Source organism: Sorghum bicolor, chromosome 9, assembly GCF_000003195.3.
Source record: "Sorghum bicolor cultivar BTx623 chromosome 9, Sorghum_bicolor_NCBIv3, whole genome shotgun sequence".
Classification (NCBI taxonomy): Eukaryota; Viridiplantae; Streptophyta; class Magnoliopsida; order Poales; family Poaceae; genus Sorghum; species Sorghum bicolor.
Genome location: NC_012878.2, coordinates 4,603,934 through 4,613,529, shown reverse-complemented (window position 1 = coordinate 4,613,529; position 9,596 = coordinate 4,603,934). Strand labels below are relative to the sequence as shown.

General features: G+C 45.0%; 2 protein-coding genes across 3 annotated transcripts; both read left to right on the top strand.

The window, feature by feature from the left end:
• LOC8069525 (protein INVOLVED IN DE NOVO 2) lies at positions 2,381 to 6,774 on the top strand. 2 transcript variants are annotated; one of them, XM_021447277.1, is made up of 7 exons: positions 2,381 to 2,578; positions 3,722 to 4,588; positions 4,721 to 4,890; positions 5,440 to 5,529; positions 5,594 to 5,881; positions 5,970 to 6,191; positions 6,281 to 6,774. In XM_021447277.1, the coding sequence occupies exons 2-7, from the start codon at positions 3,724 to 3,726 to the stop codon at positions 6,518 to 6,520; spliced, it is 1,875 nt and encodes a 624-aa protein (XP_021302952.1). In that variant the 5' UTR covers positions 2,381 to 2,578; positions 3,722 to 3,723; the 3' UTR covers positions 6,521 to 6,774. The 2 variants fall into 2 exon arrangements, with proteins under 2 accessions (XP_021302952.1, XP_021302951.1); XM_021447276.1 differs by lacking the exon at positions 2,381 to 2,578 and having other exon boundaries at positions 3,274 to 4,588.
• On the top strand, positions 7,690 to 9,189 carry LOC8069524 (putative AP2/ERF and B3 domain-containing protein Os01g0140700). The gene has a single exon (XM_002440571.2). It carries the CDS (start codon positions 7,694 to 7,696, stop codon positions 8,735 to 8,737), a length of 1,044 nt encoding a protein of 347 aa, XP_002440616.2. The 5' UTR covers positions 7,690 to 7,693; the 3' UTR covers positions 8,738 to 9,189.

Here is a 9,596-nt window from a genome sequence, read left to right as displayed (position 1 = left end):
ACGTGTCCAGGATGGCAGGATAAGGTGGCAAGTATGCTGTTTACAGGATGAATTGCCGATGAGGATGGTTGCCGATGAAGGAGAGGTCGAATGTGACTAAGTCTACGGACAGTGACGTGTTTATGCCGATGGCTATAATAGGGGAGTCTGCCGATGACCATGGCAAGGAGTCTGCCGATGATACGGAGGAGGAGTCCGGAAACTGCTGATCGGTTTATGGAAGAATTTTAGTTTGTCACGGGAGATAACTTTGTTATTTCCTTATTTATTTAAGTCGTTTTGTATACGGATTCCGTGTAATTTGGAATTCGAATTCTAGTCGTGTTTAGTTGTAGCTCTTTGAGCAGGGTATAAATATGAACCCTAGGGCCTTGTAATGAGACATCTATCAATCAATCAAACACACGTTTTTACTCATATTCCAGCATCTACTTTTTCGACGATTTCGTCATACTTTTTTCCCTTTTATTACGAGTTCTTAGGAATTCGTCGACTTAAGCTCGACGTGTTCTCGAGTTCCGCGTGAGTACCTCTTAGCCGTGACATCCGGGCGCATCGCTGTTGTCAGGACTAAAGTATTCGAGTTATCACCTTTGCCGATAGTAAGGTTAAATCGGCTGGCACGCCTTAACGTTTGAATCGGGTATTAGCCCTTTGTGTTTGCAGATCAGTTTTGCATCAACACAGAGGCCATTTTTTTATTACTCTAATTACAACAAGTGTGTACTAATAATAATATGAAAATAATATATCAATAAAAAAACTATTGGTTAAAAGCTTATCCTCGAATTAAAATACACCCAAAAATTTTAAGTGAATATAGTATATTATATCGGTAATGTGCGGGCGTTCGTCCCGTCCCGACACCGCGCACATGGACCTGCGGCCTAATTAAACCAGAATAGATGCCACCAACGCCTTGTTATTTCCGTCCACCTCCACATACACCACCGCTCGCTCCTCTTGATACTTACGCTCGCTGCTGCGCTCGCTGCTACTCTCTAGGACAGACGGCACCCTCGCATTGAGGCTGCTGCCACGCCTCCTGTTTGCGCTCCCTTCCTTCCTCCTCCTACTAGCAACCTCCCTGCTCCTCGGAGACGATGATGATGGCGGCGGCTCCGACGAGGTAGGTCTAGATCTGAGCCTCCTCCTCATCCTTCTCCTCCTTATCCTCATATGGATCTCAGCCCCCATCCTCCTTATCCTCTTCCTCTAGATCTAAGGGACACTTCTCCTCCTCCTATGGATCTGAGCCCTCGTCCTCATCATCTTCATCCTCCTCTAGATCTGAGGGACATAGTGGTGGCTAGGGGTCTGGTGAACTCCTCCTTCCTCGAGTGAGTTCGAAGGTGATGGGTCAGGGTTGGAGCAGAGCCAATCCCCTTGCTACTTTTGCACGTCCTTTTTTGTTTGTTTCTCCATGTTGCAATGGTTCTTTTTAGATGTTGCGATAGATGACTTTCAAATGTTGCAATGAGATTTTTGGGTTGTTGCAACAGATGACTTTTCGAATATTTTCTCTCCATGTTTCGTGGTCAATTTTTGTGATGTTACAATACTATCATTTGAGATGGTGCAACACATGTTGCAGTTGCAGTTGCAGTACATGTTTATTCAATGTTGCACTACATATTTTTTCGATGTTGCAGTACTTTGTTTTCGATATTGCAGCATATAATTTTTGATGTTGCAGTACATATTTTTTCGATGTTGCAGTACATGTTTTTTTGATGTTGCACTACATATTTTTACGATGTTGCAGTACATATTTTTTGATGTTGCAGTACATATTTTTTGCGATGTTACAATTTTTATAGTTTTAATGCTGCACTTGTGAACGGATTGCGTTAGGAACAGGGGACAGGGGCGCGATGGGGAACGGGACCTAATGAAGGAATAGGACGCGGTGGAGGACGGGGTGCCATGGAAGAACTGGGTGCAATGAAGGAACAGAGAGGGAGGACGCGGTGGGAAACGGGAATAAGGGCGCCGTGGATAACAGAGTTGGGAGCGGAGGTGAAAAACGAGATGCGGTGGAGGAACAGGACACGGTGAGAGAGCGCTGCTTGGGACTTACGTAGGGACGCTGCCTACTTTATTTTCTTTTTTCCGTGTGATGCGGGTGGGAGCTTCAGCGTCCGGACACGCTGTTAGCGCCGGACGTCCGGGCGCTAGCAATACCGATATTATATATACATACAAACATATAAGCTTATAATAAATTGTTTTGATTTCGGACTTGAATTTTGTATTCGATTGATTCAGGAACAATTCGAAACGCAACAAAATTATTTTTCGCCCAACCCGCAGGTCTCCTGAGTTTCTCCATTTTTCAACGGAGAACGGCGGAGAGGGACAAAGCACCCGTCATCGTCCCTCCGCATTTTAACGCCGGACGCCTCCGCCTCCTGGTTTCCTCTTCTTTCTTCCCTTCGTCTTCTCTCCCCTCTCACCACGCGCTCGCCGTGGCTAACCGAAACACCCAAATCCAAGCCAAGCGATCGTCGCCTGAAACCGAGCAAGCCGGAGCGCAGGAGACCCCGCCGCTCTCCCCCCCGCCCCGGCTCCGCTGCAGGTGAGAATGCGCCGGAGCGAACGCTTTTTCCTCCTCCCCCCATTTCCGTTGGTCCTTTACCAAAGCCCTCGAATGCTGCTTTACTTTGGGGTTTTCTCCTCTCCTTTTTCTTTTATCCTAAAAACAAAAAAAGAAGAAGCAAATATGGATTCTCCACCGGCGGCGTGTGCTGCGGTGCGGCGTGGAGTCGGCTGCAAAAGAAGGGGGGAAAAAACAAAAACACATTTTTGGGGTTTTCTTGGAGCTTGTTATCAAAATTTTGATTTTTTTTTTCTTTTTCGTCTGCACCTCCGTTCTGGTTCGTACTTCGATTCTTGGGTCCAGTCTCCCTTTTCCTGGGATGAATGCTCGTGTGCTCCTCGAAATCGATTTTGGTGCTGGTGGAAGAGGGTTTTACAGGTGACCAGCACAAATTCTGGGGTTTTCTTGGACCTTGTTATTAAAAAAAAATAAATCAATGCGCAACCTTTGCTGGGTTAGCTTAAGCACGTGATTCCAAGGTGCTCTGGTTTTCTTGGTGCTCTTAAGCACGTGATTCCAAGGTGCTCTGGTTTTCTTGGTGCTCTGTTCCTGAAGTCACCGCTTTTGTACGATATAATAATAAAACCCCGTTGTATAGTGTCTGTGTAGGCGATCCCTTCTTTTTAATAGGTCTCCTGCCGGTTCGTTTCAAAAAAAAATAATAAAACCCCAATCCCCCAGCCCTCGTGCTCTTAACAAGCACTGAGGTGTCCTGTACCTTAACCAATATCTTTCCATCTGTTCCAGTATAACTTAATTGCACAGGATCAACCTTGTTGGAACCAAGGACAGTGGCAGGAGTGCCAGACTAGATGCTGTATTATCATGTATAAGGTGTTTATCAGATTGTAGTATTATTGTAGTTTTGAGTTCTAGACTGGAACACCCTCTAGGGGGTAGAAATGTATGATATTGAGCTTCCGTTACTGATTCAACTTATGCTCAGCTTATATGATTCAGCTCTAGTGACTGATTCAACATTTCTTCAACTGGTCCTGTATAAACTTACATTATGCGTCAACATAGTATTTCTCTGTTATGTGTGCTTCTTTAGCATACTGTACTACTGACAAATGGTAACATCGTTTTTCATACTTTGTTTGCCATTTCTCTTACCTTCAGCAATGGACTACACATCCGATGGAGATTCTGAGGTCGAAGCTTATGGATCCGGTACTTTTGAGCTTCTGGAATCAGGAGATTTACAAGTGATGACTGATGAAGGCTTGTACCGATGCCCCTTTTGTTCAGATGAAGATAAGGACCACAGTCTAAATGATCTGCTGCAGCATGCCTCTGGTGTGGGAGCAGCACATGATCGGCAAGCCAAAGAGAAGGCAGACCACCGTGCTCTTGCAAGGCATTTGAAGGGTAAGCCTGCTGAATCACCTGGCGCACGTTTGCAGCCAATGCTTATAGATGTGCAGGATCCTGAGCATACCCAAGATGAGCAATTTGTCTGGCCCTGGATGGCTATCCTAGTCAATATGCCAAATGAATTCTTTGGTAAAAGTGCGAATCGACTGAAGGAGCATTACTCATCTTTTCATCCAGTGAAGGTGCATCCTGTATATAGCAAAGGTCGTCCCACGCGTGATGCTGTTTTTGAGTTTGGGAATGACTGGAGTGCTTTCAGGAATGCACGGGCCTTTGATGCTCACTTTGCAATGAAAGGGTACAGTAAAAATTGCTGGAAGGAGATGAAGTCTGAATGTAAAGAGCCTGTTGGGTGGATGGCAAGGGCTGATGATTACAATTCTCTAGGGGCAATAGGTGAGCTACTGAGAAAAAATGGTGACCTGAAAACATTAAAAGATATTGGTAGTGAAGGGGCAAATAAAACCGAAAAGCTTCTGTCCAATTTGGCCTGCAAAGTTAAAGAAAAGGAAATTTATTTAGAGCAACTTGAGTCTGAGTACAACAAGCGTTCTGCTTCACTTAACATAATGATGCAGAAGAGGGAGCAACAACTCCAGTCATACAATCAAGGTACATGGCAATATTCTGGTTGTTTATGCATGATACCCTTAGGAGTGACTAAATACATGCAGTGGTGGTTACTATCCATTTTCAATCATGTGCTATCTATGACTGTACTAACGGTTTTTCCACTTTTACTAGAGATCCTGAAGATGAGACAACTTGGTCAACAAAACACACAAAGAATTGTTGAGCAGAACCGGAAGCTACGATACGATATGCAGGACATGGCGGACGCACTTGATGCAAGAAACAAACAAATTGAGCAGTCGGAGCATGACAAAAAGAAACTTGAGCAGGAGAAGCTAAAGGTGGGCAATTTCTTTCATCTGAGGCAAAATGTTTTATCAACAAGAATCACATAATAGCTTGGAGATTAGTATATACGATGTATTTTTCTGCTCCTTACAGGAATTAGAATCCTCTAGTCATGTATGTCTTCTAAGAATGATAAATAACTTTGATTGCTATTTCTTTGAAAATGAAATCTTTTTGTTACTTGGTGATTTTATGGTATGAAAACATAGATCATTCTACAATTAGTTGTCACTTGCCAGATGGTTGAACAATTCTATTAGGGTGAATTTGCAAGAGGTGTATTTGTACAGGACTTATTATTATTATTTTTGGTTATCTCTTGTAAATTTTAAGAACTAGTATCCTAGTCAAAATAGTCCTCCAACTGTTGGTGATTTGGAGGAAACAGGAGGGGCAGAGCCCCTACTGACATTAATTAATTAAAAAAAGGTTATAAAGAGTAACTAACAGTTACAGCAAACAGATTACAAAAAGAAATTAGGCCACTTATGATGAAATATTTGTGCAACTTGTATAACGTACATTTAACTTCTGCTGTACAGAATGCAATGAGGACCAATCATCTTAGGTTGGCTGCATTGGAGCAGGAGAAAGCTGATGAAAATGTCCAAAAGCTTGTGGATAAACAAACGGTTAGCCCCTGTTCCCTTGACGTGCTTGCATGCGGTTTTCTTTTGAATGACATTTGAACTGTAGAGAGAAACAAAAGCTATTCTAGACGACTTTTTGAGGTTGAACACACAGTTGGAGAAGAAGCAGAAACTTGAATTGGAAATAAACCACTTGAGCGGGAAACTGCATGTGATGGAGCTCAAGCCAGGTGATGAAGATCCAGAATCCAGAGAGAAAATAGATAAACTAAAGGAGGAGCTCAATGAGAAGATTGATGAACTGAAATATGCGGAAAACTACAACCAAGATTTAATCAGTAGGGAAAGAAAGTCCAGTGATGAGTTGCGAGAAGCTCGTGAGGTGTTGATAAATGTATGATAATTTTTATGTCATACCAGTGTACTACTCAGTTTGAGCTAGTGTTTTTGTTTATGGGAACTCATGTTTGGTCTAATTGCAGTCTCTGCAGAGTTTGCCCCGAACCACAAGCTGCCAGTCACAGATCGGCGTCAAGAAAGTTGGTGAGCTTGACCCCAGTGTGTTTCTAAGCCTGTGCAAGCGAAAATTTCCAGCAGCAGATGCAGAAGCTAAAAGTTCTAGTCTTTGTTCAAAGTGGCAGAATGAAATTGAAAATCCAGAATGGCAGCCTTTCAAGGTTATTATTGTTGATGGAAAAGCATCGGTAAGATGGAATCTTTGCCTTGTGTTGAACATGTATCTACTGGTATGAATTGTTTATATGGAGCATTGATGCTGCACGTGCCTGTGTAGGAAGCACTCAATGAGGGTGACAGGAAGCTCCAAGAACTGAAGGAGCTCGGTCAAGAACCCTATGCTGCAGTAACAAAGGTTCTGATGGAGCTGAAGGATGCCAATGGCGGCAGGAAGGATCCGTTCCCTGAGCTGTGGAACTATGACCAGGGTCGGAAAGCAAATATGGTGGAAGGAGCTCGGCATGCTGTGATGCTTTGGAACGCGAGCAAGACGAAGAAGGGCAAGAAAAGCCGCTGACTTCAGTGCCATTGTTTCATGCTGAATGAATTAAGGTCCTAACCAAATAGTTATTCTATTTTGGAGTAAACTGGAAGTGCAGTTAACCTGGTGCATTTTGCTTAGGTATTACCTTGTATGTTGCAACTTTGAACCAAGCATGTCCCTCCCTAACGCTATGTATGACAAATGATGGCATGCTGGAACCGTGTCGTGCTCGGACTAGATTAATGCACTAGTTAAAATAAATTCTGCAATGTCCGGTTTCAAGTTTATGTGAATTGAAATAACTCCAGTTTGCATACTTACAGCTTGCATGACGATAGTGCTACACTCCATCCAACTCCAGTCACAAACAATTGTCACCTCTATGCATTGGCTGCAATCCTTAAAGATCCAATTTTGACAACAATTTAAAACTTTCAATATACTCCGATTTGGAGAACAAACTAATCCAGAACATGAACAGAAACTTTTTTTTTCCGAGTAAACTTGTGAGCAGGACTGTCTCCAGTTTCATTTTTTAAAGCCAAGTGCTTCTCCCTCTTTCTTTGTTCATAAAACAAAAAGTGTGCCTGTCTTGACCTCTTATAAGGTTTTGGCCTCAGAAAATATCTATCCATAATATTGAATTTTTATAAATACATAATGTTGATTTTTTATAAGTATTTATTGTAATATTGAATTTTGATACATATTTATCCATAATATTGATTTTTTTACAAGGTGCTAACTCCAAATATCTATCCATTATATCAAATTTTTATAAGGGTTTGCTGACATCATTTTTTTTATAAGGGTTTGCTGACATCATATTTTGGCCGGAGAATGGTCCTCGGAAAACGTGTATTAAAAACTTAGGCTTTGTTTACTTCTATCCAAAAATTTTCAAAATTTTCCGTCACATCGAATCTTTAGACACATGTATAGAGTATTAAATATAGACGAAAATAAAAACTAGTTGCATAATTTGGTTAAAATTTACGAGACGGATCTTTTAAGTCTAGTTAGTCTATGGTTAGACAATAATTACCACAAACAAACGAAAATACTACAGTGTCGCGAAATTTTTCGTATCGGAAACTACACACGGCCTTATAGAGTACACTTACATTTAGTAAACTCCTAGTGTGCAAATATGGCACGTGAAACGCTCAACCTCCAGCTTCCACGCCGCTAGTTGCTAGTACGGTCATGTTGACATTGCCGCCGACGCCGAGAGCACCGATCACAAGCAAGAAAGCATCTCCTCAGTGGTGTCCGCGTGCGTGCGTCCCCGGTGGCATGCCTGAGGTCGCCGTCATGTCGGCACCGGCTGCTGAGCAGGGTCGCCGTCGTCGGCTGGAGCCGGAGGGCGACGACTATCAGGCCACAGCTGCGTCGCCGTCGCCGCACGCCCGGGCGCCGCCGTCGTCGCGGTACAAGGGCGTGGTGCCGCAGCCCAACGGGCGGTGGGGCGCGCAGACATACGAGCGGCACGCGCGCGTGTGGCTCGGCACGTTCGCCGACGAGGCGGCCGCCGCGCGCGCCTACGACGTGGCCGCGCTCCGCTTCCGCGGCCGCGGCGCCGCCGCCAACTTCCCGGGCCACCCCGCAGACGCGGCCGAGATGGCGTTCCTCGCCGCGCGGCCCAAGGCCGAGGTCGTCGACATGCTGCGGAAGCACACCTACGACGACGAGCTCCGGCAGGCGCTGCGCTCCGGCGGCAGCGGCGGTGGTGACCGGTCTCTGGTGGTACTCCCACGGGTGACGATGTTCGAGAAGGCGGTGACGCCGAGCGACGTCGGCCGGCTCAACCGGATGGTAGTGCCGAAGCTCCACGCCGAGAAGCACTTCCCGCGGATCGAGGAGGCCGCCGACGCGGCGCCCGTGCTGCTCGCCTTCGAGGACGTCGGCGTCGGCGGCGGGACCGGGAAGGTGTGGCGGTTCCGGTACTCGTACTGGAGCAGCAGCCAGAGCTACGTGCTCACCCGGGGCTGGAGCCGCTTCGTCAGGGAGAAGGGCCTTGCCGCCGGTGACACCGTCGCGTTCTCGCAGGCGGCGATCACCGACGACGCGGAGACGACTACGGATGTGAAGCGGCGGCGGATGTTCATCGAGTGCAGGAAGCGGAAGAGGAAAGACGACGACGGCTGCAGCGACGGCAACGACGGCGACCATTGTCCTGACGATGGCGGTGAGCGCGTCGTCAGGCTGTTCGGCGCCAACATTGCCGCCGCTGCGATTGGAGCTTCATGATGCATGGCATGGGTGTTGAACACTTGAACGACATTTGAAAAATGAGTTCGTTCATGCCTCGGATTGGGAATGGTACGGTGAATGCATATGCATCATGATCAATAAGGTGCTCCGAATTGGGGAGTCTCGATCATGTTTTTTTTTTCACTAGTACATAAAAGCTCTATGCTGGCGGTGGCCTTTTATTTCTACAGGCGGTTTCTCTTGACATTGGCTAGTAGAAATCAAACAGTCCGCTAAAAAGCATTTCCATATGTGGTTCAGTTAAGCCAATAGACACTAAAAATCATGTTTCCACTGGAGGTTGGCTTAAATGAACCGTATATGAAAATTGATTTCTACAGGCGGTTGTCTTAACTGAACCGCCTATGAAAATCGATTTGCACAGGTGGTTCTCAGTTAACCAATAGTGGAAAGATGGCTTATGAACCGCCTATACAGATTTTCTTTGTACTAGTGTTTTGACCATGCAAAAGACACCATATATGATATGACTTTCTCACAACTTCTTCATCGGGACATGCATGCATACTACTAGCTAGTTAGCTAACAAATATTGCATGTTCTAGACACTAGAGCAGCCCCTTTATTTTCTGAATTTCTCAAGTACACGTGCATGCCTTTTTGTTCCTTTGCAGACAATGCTATGAATCTATGATTATGTCTTTCTAATACATATCCTAACATGTGATAGTTATAGAATTGGACGAACTCCAGAATACTGTTTCCACTAAATGTCCTGAATTGAAATCGTGTTGTCATCCCAAAATGCGATTGGAATTTAATTCCATATATAGACAGATCTACCCTTAACATTGTGTGTGGTAATTCTCACCGAGCAACCTTTGAGTCATATGCA

Excerpts from the sequence above, each read along its gene's own strand:
- LOC8069525 (XM_021447276.1), top strand. The coding sequence starts at position 3,673 with ATGGTAACATCGTTTTTCATACTTTGTTTGCCATTTCTCTTACCTTCA. Across the intron at positions 5,530-5,593 it reads AGCTTGTGGATAAACAAACG|AGAGAAACAAAAGCTATTCT; the intron begins GTTAGCCCCTGT and ends TTTGAACTGTAG. Across the intron at positions 6,192-6,280 it reads TTGTTGATGGAAAAGCATCG|GAAGCACTCAATGAGGGTGA; the intron begins GTAAGATGGAAT and ends GTGCCTGTGTAG.
- LOC8069524 (XM_002440571.2), top strand. The coding sequence starts at position 7,694 with ATGTTGACATTGCCGCCGACGCCGAGAGCACCGATCACAAGCAAGAAA.